At 43.2% G+C, this 15,784-nt stretch overlaps 1 protein-coding gene across 3 annotated transcripts in view; it reads left to right on the top strand.

The window, feature by feature from the left end:
- The window catches only part of LOC115084011 (NXPE family member 3-like), a 55,168-nt gene extending 39,864 nt beyond the window's left edge, over nucleotides 1-15,304 (top strand). For 2 of the 3 annotated variants that reach the window (XM_029588260.1, XM_029588261.1), the window contains 3 exons: nucleotides 7,864-7,937; nucleotides 11,050-11,256; nucleotides 13,257-15,304. In XM_029588260.1, coding sequence (XP_029444120.1) covers nucleotides 7,864-7,937; nucleotides 11,050-11,256; nucleotides 13,257-13,807 — 832 coding nt within the window. In that variant the 3' untranslated portion in view covers nucleotides 13,808-15,304. The remainder of the gene's footprint in view (nucleotides 1-7,863; nucleotides 7,938-11,049; nucleotides 11,257-13,256) is intronic. The other variant, XM_029588262.1, reaches the window with a different exon arrangement.
- The last annotated feature ends 480 nt before the right edge of the window (nucleotides 15,305-15,784 follow it).

Below are 15,784 nucleotides of genomic sequence, written 5' to 3' on the forward strand. Positions count from 1 at the left end.
AATTGTTCAGAGTAGTTTAATCACAAGCAGATTGTGATAAATTGCAGGAAGACCTTGTGAGACTGGAAAATTGAGCATCCAAATGGCAGATGAAATTTAATGTGGATAAGTACAAGGTGATGCATATAGGGAAAAATAACCCATGCTATAATTACACAATGTTGGGTTCCATATTAGGTGCTACAACCCAAGAAAGAGATCTAGGTGTCATAGTGGACTGGATAACACATTGAAATCATCGGTTCAGTGTGCTGCGGCAGTCAAAAAAGCAAACAGAATGTTGGGAATTATTAGAAAGGGAATGGTGAATAAAACAGAAAATGTCATAATGCCTCTGTATCGCTCCATGGTGAGACCGCACCTTGAATACTGTGTACAATTCTGGTCGCCGCATCTCAAAAAATATATAGTTGCGATGGAGAAGGTACAGAGAAGGGCTATGAGGAAAGACTAAAGAGGTTAGGACTTTTCAGCTTGGAGAAGAGACGGCTGAGGGGGGATATGATAGAGATGTTTAAAATCATGAGAGGTCTAGAACGGGTAGATGTGAATCGGTTATTTACTCTTTTTTGGATAGTAGAAAGACTAGGGGGCACTCCATGAAGTTAGCATGGAGCACATTTAAAACTAATCGGAGAAAGTTCTTTTTTACTCAACGCACAATTAAACTCTGGAATTTGTTGCCAGAGGTTGTGGTTAGTGCAGTTAGTATAGCTGTGTTTAAAAAAGGATTGGATAAGTTCTTGGAGGAGAAGTCCATTACCTGCTATTAAGTTCATTTAGAGAATAGCCACTGCCATTAGCAATGGTAACATGGAATATACTTAGTTTTTGGGTACTTGCCAGATTCTTAAGGCCTGGATTGGCCACTGTTGGAAACAGGATGCTGGGCTTGATGGACCCGTGGGCTGACCCAGTATGGCATTTTCTTATGTTCTTATGGGGTTATCTCCAAGTCCTGGGCTCCATGGCATCCACTTTGGAGCTGGTTCCCTGGGCATTCACGCACATTGAGATCATTCTAGTGTGCGCTGTTGTTCAGGTGGAGTCCTGTTTTGGAGCAGTTCCACATTCCCTTGCCTCTACTTCGACAGCCCGGATGAAGTCTCTCTTGGTGGCTGTCACGTTGCAACTTACTGAAGGGTGTGGATTAGGATCCCCCGGATTGGGTGGTGGTCTCGACGAATGTAGGACGGCTGAGGGTTAATGACTAGTGGCAGAGAAAGCCTAATCCATCAACAGGCTCGAAACCAGGGCGGTTCGCCGGGCCCTTCAGGTATTCCTACCCTTAGTCAGAGGTTGGATGGTGCGTGTGCTGTCCAACAATGCGACCACAGTGGCATACATCAACAGGCAGGGGGGAACGAGGATCTCTGCGGTGGCGCTGGAAGTGAGACCTTGTTTACTTGGGCCAAGCTTCATCTCGGGGGGCTCGCCATGTCTCATATTGTGGGCATAGACATTGTGGAGGTGGACTTTCTCAGCAGGCAGCGGTTGGACCCAGGAGAATGGGAATTGTCTGCCGAAGCATGGAACCACATTTGCGCCAGGTGGGGGCTCCCCAGCTGGATCTGATGGCGACTCGCACAAATTCAAAGATGGAAAGGTTCTTCAGTCGATAGAAGGAAAGTGGATTAGTGGGGCTTGATGCCCTGGTGTGTCCATGGCCCAAAGGAATTCTTCTTTACGTCTTTCCTCTGTGCCCTCTGATCAGACACATCCTAAGGCGGATGGAGGTGCATCGTGGTATTGTAGTGCTGGTGGTGCCAGAGTGGCTCAGACACCCCTGATTTGTGGACCTGGGGCAGCTGGCGTTGGATGGTCCTCTTTGATTGGCCCATCTGCCTCGTTGTCTTCGGCAGAAGTCCATATTCTCAGATCAGGAGGATCACTTCTGTCTCACAGCTTGGCTTTTGAGGGGCAGAGGTTACGTCTAAAAGGATACTCTGAACCCGTCATTTCCACTCTTCTTCAGGCTAGGAGACCCATTATGTTGATGGTGTATGTCAAGGTTTGGAACTGTTTGAAGGGTGGTGTCTGCAGAGGAAACTGAACGCCCTGACGGTAGAAGTGTCGCAGATCTTGGACTTCCTGCAGCAAGGATTAGTTAAGGGCTTGGCTTTTAATTCGCTTCAAGTGCATGTGGCGGCCTTAGACGCTCTTATAGACTCTTCTCAGTCCCGGAAGCTGGCAGCCCATCTAGATATCATCCGATTTCTTAAAGGCGTAAAACAATTGCGGCCGCCAGTGCGTAAGGTGTGCCTGGATTGGAGCTCTGCAGGGCTCCGTTTGAGCCGTTGAGGAGGGTGTCCTTGAAGGATTTGATGCTGAAGACAGTGTTCCTAGTGGCCATTTGTTCAGCACGAAGGATTTTGGAGCTACAGGCTCTTTCTTGTTTTTATTGATGTAATATTGTCAGCTCACTTCTTATGGTTTTTTTTTTTTAAAAGGGGAAAATGGTGCCAAAACCAATGTTACTGAAAATAAAGGGCGTGTTTAAGCATGTATTATTTTTCGTGAAAAAACACTCAAATCTAAAATGTTAGTGAAAAATCACGGTGTTATGAATGAAAAATCTATGACTCAGTAGTGGTGAAAATTTTTTTTTTTATACAAACAAGCACGTGTCCCTTAATATCATAGGGGCGGTTTTTTAAAGGGTTATGCACGTAATATACGCGCGTAACCCTTTTAAAACCCTCCTGTGTTCGCCGAGCTATTTTACATAGGCTCGGCGACGCACGCAAGCCCCGGGATGAGCGTATGTCCCAGGGCTTGAAAAAATGGGCGGGGCGGGGGGGCAGGACAGAGGCCTCCAACACAGCGGTTGTGCTGGGGGCTCGTGCGCCGGCACTTGGCCGGTGCACGCAACCTACACCTGCCCAAAGGCAGGCATAAATAAACAAAGGTAGGGAGGAGATTTAGATAGGGCTGGGGGGCGGGTTAGATAGGGGAATGTGGAGGAGGGAATGGGGAAAACCATCGGGGCTCCCCTAGGGCTCGGCGTGCACAAGTGCGCGCGCCGACCCTGGATTTTGTAACATGTTATAAAATCGGGTGTAGATTACAAATTCTGGCCCATACTGTATGCTTCAAAGACATTGTCACTCATAGTTCTGAGCGTGTCAAAAGTGTATAAAATAAAAAAACAAACAACAATTGACTAAATGTGAAGTGTAAGGAACAGACTAAACTGGTTTGAAAAAAGCTGTGTGTTGTGTTGACTGTGTGGATCACTGTATATGTTAGTGCTAAATCGAAATCTAAACGTGTAGAACATAGTGTACCTTTCAAAATAACAACAGGGTCTAGGATTCCTTAAATACCACAAAAATATGATTCATTAAAAATATATATAATTAAAAAAATTCAATCCCAATGTGTGCAATAAAAATTATAAAGCATGTATAGACATCATACATCGTATATAGCCATCTGTGGTGACTAAAAACCTCCTAGTGGCAGTCATAAAGAAACAGAATAATCGATATCAGCATTTAAACCATGTGGGATGATGATATTAAAATCATAAATATATTTTTATTCTAACTGTAACAGTAATCTATCCAGATTACCCCCTCTCCAACTTAAAAAAGGCTGTTGAATAATACAAAATCTGTAATCATTGAATTTATAATTATTCATAACAATGCTTTACCAATGGTTTTGATGTAACGGACATATTGATATTACTTTTATGCTCAATGATCCTTTTCTTGAATTCTCTAATTATCTTGCCGATATAAATCTTATTGCATGGGCAAATTGCTGCATATATTACCCCTTTGGTATTACAATTCGTAAAAGTTTTAAATTTAAAAATTCTCTGCTGTCCGGATATTTTAAGATGGTCTGCATTAATGTTCACATTACACACAGAACATCTGCCACAGGGGTAATGGCCCGGAGGTCTTATATCTTGAATCAGATTCCGTGGCAATGCGGATGGTGAAATTGAATCTTTCAAATTGTGTTCACGTTTGTTTGCTACCAATAATTCTTTATCTTTAAAAACAGATAAGACGTGTAAAATTGGCCAATATTTTCTTAAAATGGACACAATATTGTGTGACATCTGATTGTAGATGATAGGACATACAATCCGGTTCATAGACCTTTTTTCTTTTTTCTTCAGAAGATCTGATCTATTGTATTTGGAAGCTCTTATATATCCATTGGCTCGATTTTTGTTAGCTGAGCGCATCAAGAGGCCCCCTTCTTAACAAAGCACTGGTTCATAATAAGTTGCAGTAGAAGAACGGCTTCTAAATTATGCCCTTCTTATCTATAAATTGTTTTGTGTCACAAGATATTGCATACTTTTCTTTGCGACAATATTGATTTACAAAAGAAATTGTTTTCCAAACTAAAGATTAGGGATCTAATTTAATAAATGATGTTTTCTAAATGCGAACAGTTACAACTATTTATTACAGATACACAGCGATTATTGATGCTACAAAATAGACTGATGCACAAACATCTTATGTTCGAATTTTGTATAAGCAAGGTAATTCTTAATTTTTTATTCAGTTACAAACATTAAATGAAACTTTTTTTCATGGGTCTCACTTCAACTTTTTATATGATTTTTATATATATTTTTGTGTATGTAATTAAGATATATAGCTATTTTACACTACCCCCCGCTTTGTTCTTTTATACGTTGTTTTTAGGAATCTCATGATTTTTATACGTTCTTGATAAAAAAAAATGCTCTTTGAATCTCATTTGCTCTTGATTAGTTTTCATTATTTTATTATTCTATTTTTTAGTTACAATAATTTTTATGTCTGTGTTTTATTTGTTATGTATGAATATTTATTTATTTATATGTGGTTTTGTGTGCATAAATATATATGTATTAATATCTATGTTATTTTATCATAGCCCCTGAGGCAGCCACTTGTTGAGTGGCGAAACTCGGCCTGAGTCGGGCAATTTTATACGCCTCCACTGTATTAAACACTTTTAAAAGGACATCTGGCATCTATCTTTTTTGTTGACACTGAGAATTTATGGGGACAGGGTGTCTTTGAGGACAGTGCCTTCCTTTGTGCCCAAGGTGGTTTCTTCCTTTCATGTCAATCAGACTGTGGAGCTTCCAGGGTTTCCGGATTGGTCACGGGAGTCTCCCCAGGACAGGGAGCTGCACTTGTTGGATGACGGCGTGTCCTTTTGCCCTATTTGGAAGTTTCCAATGACTTTCGGTGATCAGACCACCTCTTTGTCCTATTTTCCGGGGCCAAGAAGGAAGACAAAGCGTCGAAAGCTTCCATTTCCAGATGGATTAGAGAGGCCATCTGTGCCGCGTACATTTCTCAAGGGAGACGGGCTCCTGTGGGGTTAAGGGCTCACTCCACAAGGGCGCAGGCGGCCTCTTGGGCGGAGTGTCAGCTTCTCTCTCCTCAGGAGATTTGTTAGGCGGCTGTCTGGTCTTCTCTGTATGCTTTCACCAGATTTTACCCTTTGGATGTGAGGGCGCAGGATGAGGCGTCCTTGGTGAGAGTGTTCTGCGTGCGGGTCTTTCAGAGGCCTGCCCAGTGTAGGGTGGCTTGGGTACAGCCCACTGGTCTGGAATGATCTGAGTATGTACAGGAAAGGAAAATTGGTTCTTGCCTGCTAATTTTCGTTCCTGTAATACAGCAGATCATTCCAGAGGCCCACCCCGTTCTGACTTCGAAAGACTGGCTGTTGGCTGGTGAGCTGTTAGAGTCTGCAGAATCATTTGGTTTTATACTATTGTTCAAAGCAGGGCTGGTGGTTTCCGGAACATGTTTCGTTGGTTAAGGGTGACCTGGGCTTCTGGTTTGTTGGGAGGGGTCAGGTTGCCCCTTAGTTGAAGTTTAGTTTCTGGGGCTTGGGTACAGGCCGATACTGAGGGACTGCAGGTGGCACTCTCTCTTATGCAGCAGTGTCCAAACTTTTGTCTCTGGCTCCATCCGCTGGTAGGGATGCATAACCCACTGGTCTGGAATGATCTGCTGTATTACAGGAGCGTAGATTAGCAGGTAAGAACCAATTTTCCTATATGGCAGAATCGCTGTTAGAAATTTTTTACTAGTTTATCCCTGCAAATTCCTGACCATGCCCTCCGTAATTGCCAGGTGGAGCTGGTACACAAGCTTTGTTGACAATATATTTATCAGCTGGAAATGGCTCTCTAGGATGTTAGGGCTTACCGGCTCCAGGCTGGATCACACACAGCAGCTAATGCACTTCCCATCTGGAGCACCCTCACCGTACCACCAAAGCAGTTACCGGCTAGAGCTGCCCCCACGGTGCCACAAAGCAGTAAACAGGTGTGTCATTCTACAGTAAAAGCCTGGTTTCATCATTTTATTGGGGAAAGCCTAGGAAAACTAGCAGAGCCATCCATAGTGTTCCAGCAGCTGCAAACAACAGAAATAGAGAATATGAGGGCAGATAACAGTTCATGAGGCCTGTCTGGTTTTCCCAGTTTCATTTCTGGTGCAAAACTATAAATACCAGTTGCCAAAATGACATTCTGAGTCCAACTAGAGAAATAATTTGAATGCTGCTGTTGACCTATCATAAGTGTATCCATGGAATGCATATGCGTAGTGTATGATATTTCTATTTACTTATTAATGACATTACTATTCCGCTGCTTTACATGATTGGCATGGAATACCAAAAACACAAACCAGAAATAAAATAAAACTGATTAAATTCATTTCAAATAAGCCTGCCAAAATAATTCAGCCATAAGTTGCTTACTTAAAAAAACCCAAAAACAATTCTCTTCCCCTTCCAAAACTGAAAGTTCTTTAAATTAGGTTACACGTAATAGGTTCTTCCCTCTGGAGTGCAATGCCCAGGCATTAAGAGTCCAGCTGTTTCAAAACAGCTATTGGGTATCCTTCACTATAATAAGATTTCTGAAGCAACATAAGGACTTGAAAAGAAATCGAGATAGGTAACCAGCACAGCATTTCAAGGGCAGAGGTAATACAGCCATGACAAGGTAGCCCCCGTGACAACACGCGCTGCTCCATTCTAAACTAATTTCAGAATGCGGAGTAGCATCGTGGGCAAATTCCTGTACAACGCGTTAAAAGTAGAACACTTTCCTTAATTTCCAAAGTCTGGACCACTGTACGCAAATCAGAGTCTGAGACGTTTCAGCTGTCTTACCCTTTTCAAATTAAAAAAAAAAAAAAAGTTGACTTTGCCACTGATGCCATTTGAGGCTTCAATGACCATATTTTATCTAAAAGTACACCCTGCTTCTGTGACGATGGGGAGAACATAATCTTTAAACTTTTAATTTTCCCCCATGTCCGCAACCGGTCCTTGCCTGCTCAAATAGAATGCCTCTGTTTTTACATTGAAGATAAACTTTGATTGACCTAACCGTATCTGCATTGCCTTCATGCAAGCTTGAACCTGCTGCACATCTGTGACATAACTACGTGTCTTTTCAAGATTTTATATTAGATTTTATTATCCGGCTCGACAGCTAAGATTAAAGGCTCATTGTGTTTCAGATCAGCTTCTAGGGGACCGAGTGGCAGGTTCCAGGTAGAAAGCTACACATCATCCAAAATGCAGAGTCAGCAAAGCAAACATCAATTTCTGGAGGAAATGCATTCGTTTACTTTAAAAATACATCTTTTGGTTTCTGTATGGTTATTACTTAGTCATACTGCTTGGACACATAAATGCCGTCCTTGAGCATCTCAGTTCATTGTACATGCAAATTAATTAGCTAACCGTGCCCAAGCCAAGAAGAATCCAGTATTTGCTGCTGATGTTTAAGTGTGGGAACCGCAACATTCCCTATAGCATGCTGGAATTGTACGGCTGCGTAAAGGACCGTGCACTCTTTTTGTCTTGCAGCGATGTAAACATCAAGGTTCCAGTATCGCCCAGTGGCCCTGAGTTTGTGACTGTGAAGAGCCCCGGCGTGATTGGTAAGGAGGAGGCATTCTCAGGTTGAACGTTTTTTGTCATTAAAAAGATAATCAAATACACGCGACTGGCATTTGGTAATTAGATGAGGGAGACCAGCAGAGAAGCTCTGCTGGTTAGGGGTGTGCTTTTGATTTGAAACAATGCAAACAATGATACGTTTCATGGCCTTTACAAAATGAAAAGACAGAAAAAACAAAGTTTTGGGTTTTTTTTGTTTGTTTTAGCATCCAGTAGAACCATTCAGTGCCCATTAAATTATTTTAGCATGCGCTAATATGAGTGGAAACAAAAAAAAACCAAAACAAACAGCTGGATGAATAATAGGGATGTGAATCGTGTCCTCGATCGTCTTAACGATCGATTTCGGCTGGGAGGGGGAGGGAATCGTATTGTTGCCGTTTGGGGGGGTAAAATATCGTGAAAAATCGTGAAAAATCGAAAAATCGCAAAACCGGCACATTAAAACCCCCTAAAACCCACCCCCGACCCTTTAAATTAAATCCCCCACCCTCCCGAACCCCCCCCAAATGACTTAAATAACCTGCGGGTCCAGCAGCGGTCCGGAACGGCAGCGGTCCGGAACGGGCTCCTGCTCCTGAATCTTGTTGTCTTCAGCCGGCGCCATTTTCCAAAATGGCGCCAAAAAATGGCGGCGGCCATAGACGAACACGATTGGACGGCAGGAGGTCCTTCCGGACCCCCGCTGGACTTTTGGCAAGTCTCGTGGGGGTCAGGAGGCCCCCCACAAGCTGGCCAAAAGTTCCTGGAGGTCCAGCGGGGGTCAGGGAGCGATTTCCCGCCGCGAATCGTTTTCGTACGGAAAATGGCGCCGGCAGGAGATCGACTGCAGGAGGTCGTTCAGCGAGGGTTCCGGCGCCTCGCTGAACAACCTCCTGCAGTCGATCTCCTGCTGGCGCCATTTTCCGTACGAAAACGATTCGCGGCGGGAAATCGCTCCCTGACCCCCGCTGGACCTCCAGGAACTTTTGGCCAGCTTGTGGGGGGCCTCCTGACCCCCACGAGACTTGCCAAAAGTCCAGCGGGGGTCCGGAAGGACCTCCTGCCGTCCAATCGTGTTCGTCTATGGCCGCCGCCATTTTTCGGCGCCATTTTGGAAAATGGCGCCGGCTGAAGACAACAAGATTCAGGAGCAGGAGCCCGTTCCGGACCGCTGCCGTTCCGGACCGCCGCTGGACCCGCAGGTTATTTAAGTCATTTGGGAGGGGTTCGGGAGGGTGGGGGATTTAATTTAAAGGGTCGGGGGTGGGTTTTAGGGGGTTTTAGTGTGCCGGCTCACGATTCTAACGATTTATAACGATAAATCGTTAGAATCTCTATTGTATTGTGTTCCATAACGGTTTAAGACGATATTAAAATTATCGGACGATAATTTTAATCGTCCTAAAACGATTCACATCCCTAATGAATAATGAAACAAAATAATTTTCACTGCACAATCCTAGTGCTGGTCGGTTTCTCAAATTTCCTTTGGTTGCAATTGAATAAAAAGGTCTGATATTTGGGGGTTGCTCTGCTTATTCATTTCCTGCAGTTCCTTTTCTGTAAATTGGGCTTTCTCTCTTGGCCCACTGCTTAATTGGATGAAGAAAAGATGAGACAGGAACAGTAATATAAATGCTGATGAGGACATCTGCAGAGGGGGTCCTGTGTGGTTTCAGAAGCTCATCTACAACTCCTCGTCGGTCCATTTAAAGGTATCGCAACCTACGGAGATTCCAGTTTTCTCCTGGGCCATTACAGCTTCTAGAACTCCAAGCAGGAGATAGTGGCCAAAATTATTTGACGAGAGATTGTTTTAATTTTCAAGGCAAGTTGGTAATACACCACCGTGCCTCCTACTTAAGCCATTGACTCTGCTAATAAGTGTCACCCCTAAACACTCTGCACAATTCAAGATCCTTACCTGTGCTGGAATATTTCTTGTCCTGTGCTGACTTTACATATACCGTATTTTGCAGTGTATAAGACGAGTTTTTAACCCCTGAAAATCTTCTCAAAAGTCGGGGGTCGTCTTATACGCCGGGTGTCGTCTTATAGGGCGTATATTTGCTGGTGTATAGGATGCACTTTATTCCCCTGAAAATAAGGAGTGCGTCCTATGCGCTGGTAATCCAAATTTACAGTGTGTGGTGGATTCCCTGCGTCCTCGCTCCCCGAGTCACTCACCCTCACCTCCGGACGCCGTAGAAATTGATTCTCCGCGCCCTCGCTCCTCGAGTCACTCCCCCCGGATCTTGTAAAATGTTCATTCTCTGCTCCCCGATTGGCCGGTGCTTCGGCAAGCCCCTTTTGCCCAGCACCGGCCAATCGGGCAGCTTGCCTTCGCTCGAGTCACTCCCTCCCCCCCATGCTGTTGGTGATATTCCTGGTGTCCGATTCAAGGTTGTAAAAGTAGCCAGTGTTTCCCTGTTAGCCTTGTATAAAGGCAAGAAGGAGAGACCAAGATCATAAACGCTGAACAGAATGTTAATAAAATTCTTCCTTTGATTTAAAAAAAAAAAAAAAAGTTCATTCTCCGCTCCCTCGCTCCCCGATTGGCCGGTGCTGGGCAAAAGGGGCTTGCCGAAGCAAGCCCCTTTTGCCCAGCACCGGCCAATCGGGCAGCGCACCCTCACTCCTCGAGTCACTCCCTCCTGCTGTAAATGTTGGACTGCGCTGGAAGAGGGGTAGTCTTATACGGCGAGTATATCCCAAACTCTATATTTTAACTGGAAAAGTTGGGGGTCGTCTTATACGCCCAGTCGTCTTATACGCCGGAAAATACGGTAATTTTACTATGTAATTTTTTGTTGTTGAGGCCAGTTCCCTTACACAATATCTTTACATTTTCATGATGCAACATTTTTTACATCCTGAACTGACACAATGCTGAGAGCAGGAAAGTGTGTTTGACCTGCACATCATTGAACTCTGCATAGGCGGTGATACCTTTCATTCCATCAGTGGCAGAGGAGCTGTCGAGACCACACAGGTCCCATCTTCGGAAAATGCAAAGAATTGTGAGTGTCTGTTAAAATTGCGCAACCAGCCAGCGCTACCAAAATGTTTCTGCGCAAAAATCCAGAGTGTTTGTCTTCGCCTGTCTTTCAGACATGGATAATCGGACAAAACGTCGGAGTGCAGCTCCTATCCCCTCTGGTTATTACTACGAAGATCAGTGGCGCCTGCGAGCACACAGCATCCGTCAGTTCAACAACTCCTCGGATGTCACTGACTGCTTGCAGGGCAAAGTGATCCATCTATTCGGGGATTCCACCATACGACAGTGGTTTGAGTACCTGACGACTTTTGTTCCAGGTTGTTATGTTATTGCTTGTACTTTGGTTCCAACAATGGTTCTCAACCCAGTTCTCGAGTACCCACTAGCCAGGTAGGTTTTTAGGATATCTAAGTTGAATATGTATGAGAAAGTTGCATGTGCTGCTTCCATTCTATGCAACTCTCTTATATGCATATTCATTGTAGATTTCCTGAAAATCCAACTGCCCAGTGGGTACTCGAGAACTGAGCTGAGAATCACTTGGTTAGAGAACTCTTAGAAACATAGAAACATGACAACAGTAATGGAAATTGTACCATACACTATTGTATTAGCCTAAGGGCTGTTATTGTAATGTGTGTTTGGGTTTTTTTTGTTGGTTTTTTTTTTTTTTTTTTGCTGCTATGATCAATAAATTTTAAATTGCAAAAAAAATAAAAATAAAAAATAAACATGACAAAAGGGAAAAAACAAATGGCCTGCCCAGCCACACCAACTGCTCAACTCTACAATCCCTCCCACTCCCTATGCTTGTCCCATGTTTCCTTGAATTCAGATACTACTCTTGCTCTACCACTTCCATGGGGGGCTGTTCTATGCAGTCACCATCCTCTCTCTAAAGAAATATTTCCTTAGATTGCTCCTGAGTCTACCCTCTTTTTATCCTCATCATATGACCCCTTGTTCCAGAGCCCTGCTTCATTGAAAGCAGCCCACCTCCAATGCATTGATACCTTGGAAGTACAGTATTTAAATGTCTCTATCGCATCTTCCCTATCACGCCTTTCCTGTATTGTATAGATGATTTTTTTTGTAAGGGTTTGGTGTGCTGTCAAGGAGTAGGGTTGATGTTTGAGTGAATTGGAGGGACAGATTTTAAACTGAAGCACAGTCATACTTTAATGGCGCCATTCAAATTTTGCTTACTGTTTCTGCCTTGGGCAGTCACAGTGTGACCAACTGTCCGCAGCAGCTCTCTGAACTGTGACAGATGGGGAAAAACTGGGTTCTCCCATGTAACCAGGGGATCTGAGCCAGATCTAAACTAATGCGTCCAGCTGTGTCTTCAAGCCCTTGTCTCTCTCCCCATCTAGGGCACTTCTAGGTAAGCAGAGAGAGAGAGAGAGAGCCGCGCACACTCTGGGTCCAAAATGCATCTTGTCTGGAATTTCTTATTCTGCAGAACAGTGAGCCTCAGTTGAGTTCTTCTGTGTCCAAAAAAGGCATCCCTGATCACTTTTATTTTAAGTCTGTCCCTTTCTCATGAAGGGACCTGGCAGCGTGTATGAGGAAGTCAAGTTCTTTCTCGTGGACTTGTCTCAGAGATTTCTGTTCTTTTAGATGTCACCTACCTCCACTGCTCAGGTTTTTAGTTGTGATATCATTTAAGTGCAAAACTTTCATTAAATGATTGCCTTGCTGCACAGTCAGCTCTATTGTAGATTCATTTAATGATTTTTCAAGTATGCTCAATTTTCTAATTTAAATCAAAGCAAATCGTAGAATAATAAGCCCCCTATTACTTTTTCCACACTTTTATTGTTTATTTTGTGTTTTTTCCCAAGCCAAGGTAAAATATGAGATCTGATCAATTGTTTTTGCTTCACAACCAAAGGATAACCATTTTCCTTTAACAAAATAGCTTAAGAAATATATAATTTTAGCCAAAGTAAGATAAGAAGGTCATGTGTGTACCTAAAGAGATGATATTCTTTTCTTAAGAGCAAATAGCTGTATGCAGTTAATGTGATATTTGATTGCAATAATAGTACATGTTGTTTGTGCAATGTCATCGGAGTATACTGCTCTGTACAAAATAATACACACTGCATGGCCATTTATATCTCTGCATCAAAGTTTTTACAAATGTATTTGGTGCATCTGGAGATTATATGACTTCCTCAAAGTATTGGAGGAGGGAGTCAAACTGAAGACCCCAGGCTTGCTGCCCGGTACGCTAGCCGCATTGTGACAAGTCCAACTCTTGCATGAGCAGAAGAATGACTTTGTGTTCTATGTTCTGTCTCTTGTGTTTCAGATCTGAATGAGTTTAACCTCGGTAGCCCTAAGAATGTGGGCCCTTTCATGTCAGTGGATTCTGAGCACAACATCATGGTGAGGTTCCGCTGTCATGGCCCCCCGATCCGCTTCTCCACGGTGTCCAGCAGCCAGCTGCGCTACATCGCCAATGAGCTGGACAGCATCACTGGAGGGAGAAACACCGTGGTGGCCCTGACCATTTGGTCTCACTTTAGCACCTTCCCCTTGGAGGTGTACATCCGGAGACTGAGGAATATTCGTAGTGCCATCTTGCGCCTATTGGAGCGTAGCCCCAAGACCCTGGTCGTCATCCGAACGGCCAACGTTCAGGAGCTGGGGCCAGAGATCAGCCTGTACAACAGTGACTGGTTTTCGCTGCAGCTCGATGCAATCATGAGGAAGATGTTCAAGGATGTTGGCGTTTTCTTTGTCGATGCCTGGGAGATGTCCCTTGCTCATTACTTGCCGCACTCATTACACCCAGAACCAATCATTATCAAGAACCAGATAGATGTGTTCCTGTCTTTTGTATGCCCAAATGAGACTTAAGAAAATCACGGGATAGGAAATCTTTGGTGGATAAGTTTGGCATCCAATTATGTAGTGCAGGGGGTCTAGCACTCATTGGTCCTAGAGGAAACTGGATTCCTTGCAGGTTGTGATATCTTTTATGAAACAGTATGAAAATGATTCAGAGATGCTGGATGAAGTGTGAGCTTTCTAGATCACATAAAGAAGTGATCTCTGTCATTTTTGTCACAACCTTCAGGGCACTAGTTTAATTTATTGTTGTCATACTAAAATACTTTGAGAAAGTATGTGCTATTAATCATTTGTGAATATTGGTGTTATTCGGCCATGGAGGGTTGCAGTAGCAAACATTGTACAGCAATTACTGTTGTAATATATAGAATAATATACCTGCTCAAACCTCTTCACAGAGCTCACAATTAAGATCTGGCTACATGGGAGGTGACTTTAGAGCATGTGACATTGCTTGCTGGGCTAAAGAGAGGAAGCAAGGAGCAGAGGGATCTTGGCAATAATTCAGAGTGAATTTTTATTTTGCTGCTGGGCCCTGTGCCTGTTGAATGTATTAGTTGAAGAAACACCCTATCAACTACTGTGACATCAGACTATTCAGTTTTTTTCTCAGGGTAACAAATAATCCCATTAGGGATTCGGATCTAAAAACCCCTGCCCTCAGTCACAGCAACCAGAGGTACTAATGGATCAGAAGAAGGCCTGGAATAGTCATCCTCTGTGTCCTCGTTTCTGTGGGGAGGGTGATGGAAGTGATGGGGTAAAGCACGATGGGGTAAAACTGTCTTAGCTATGCATAGATAACCATTTTTCCCTTCAAGCAAATTCTCTTATTTGTCTATGGGCAAAACCAAAATCTATCCTCCCCTAAAAAGAAGTTGCCCCTCTGGTCCCCCATTGGTCCACCTGTGCACATACTGAAGCTGATCTTAAGTTCTTTGTGATTGACGTGGTACATCCCCCTCCCCGGGTAATTTTTCTGAAATACTGATTCGTAGGGAACAGAAATGGATCCATAGACTGGATTGTTTAGCTCCTAGAGATCTGAACAATGAGATAGAATGGCATTATTTCATCTAAGTGTTTCTGCAGTCATGAGTTCTCTTTTTGTGATTGGTTCATTTGTTCTGCGTTGGTATGTTCCTATTGGCCTGTTTTTTCGCACCAAAATCTAGATCTTTAAATCGCTGTATCTGTCATTACTGCCCACTCTCCTTTTGACTCAGAAATGGATTTTAAGTTAAGGTATGTGTTTCGGCGAAATACTTACGCTATGCCCTGTTCTGTTTCAGTCCATTTTTCAAATTGATATGTTTATTTCTTGTGTTTTACTTTTAGTTGAAAAATTCACATTGCAATAGTCCCTCCCGATGCAGCCTTTTGGCGAAACACGGGGTCCGTGTCGGGGGACCCAGTTGACAACCTCTGTATTAACATGATGAGCATTGGAGTTGCCGTGGTTAACTTATAGGAAATAAATGCTTTAAGAAGATTTTCTCTCAACTTGTGTTGACATTTGGATTGCATTTTATTTATTTGCATCTCCTTTTTTGTATTGATTTTATATAACTGTACAAAACAAAATAGCAATCACTAGACATTGCCATCTCATCAAAATTCAGGTGAGTTATTCAACATGAAAGCGTCCATATATATCTAATTGAAGATATGTATCAACAATTAAAGACTTGCAACATAAATCCGTTAGAAGTGCAGCAGGTATTACTTATAGTCAGTACTTCCATAAAGGCTGAAGCCGTCCGTCTTAAACTCTAATAGGAATTAAACCATACAAAGTGTAACATGCTAATTGTAGAAATAGGCTGGATCACACTAATAGAGCTGATATAATAACTTTGTTGGGGACATTTGTGGTTTATTAAGTCACTTTACCTATCTTCCACATAACACTTATTAATGTCTCCGATTCTTCAATTCCCTCCCTCCCTTCCCCTTCCCCCTCTTCCCCCTTTCCCCCTTGTA

The sequence above is a fragment of the Rhinatrema bivittatum genome, chromosome 2 (genome assembly GCF_901001135.1).
Source record: "Rhinatrema bivittatum chromosome 2, aRhiBiv1.1, whole genome shotgun sequence".
NCBI lineage: Eukaryota > Metazoa > Chordata > Amphibia > Gymnophiona > Rhinatrematidae > Rhinatrema > Rhinatrema bivittatum.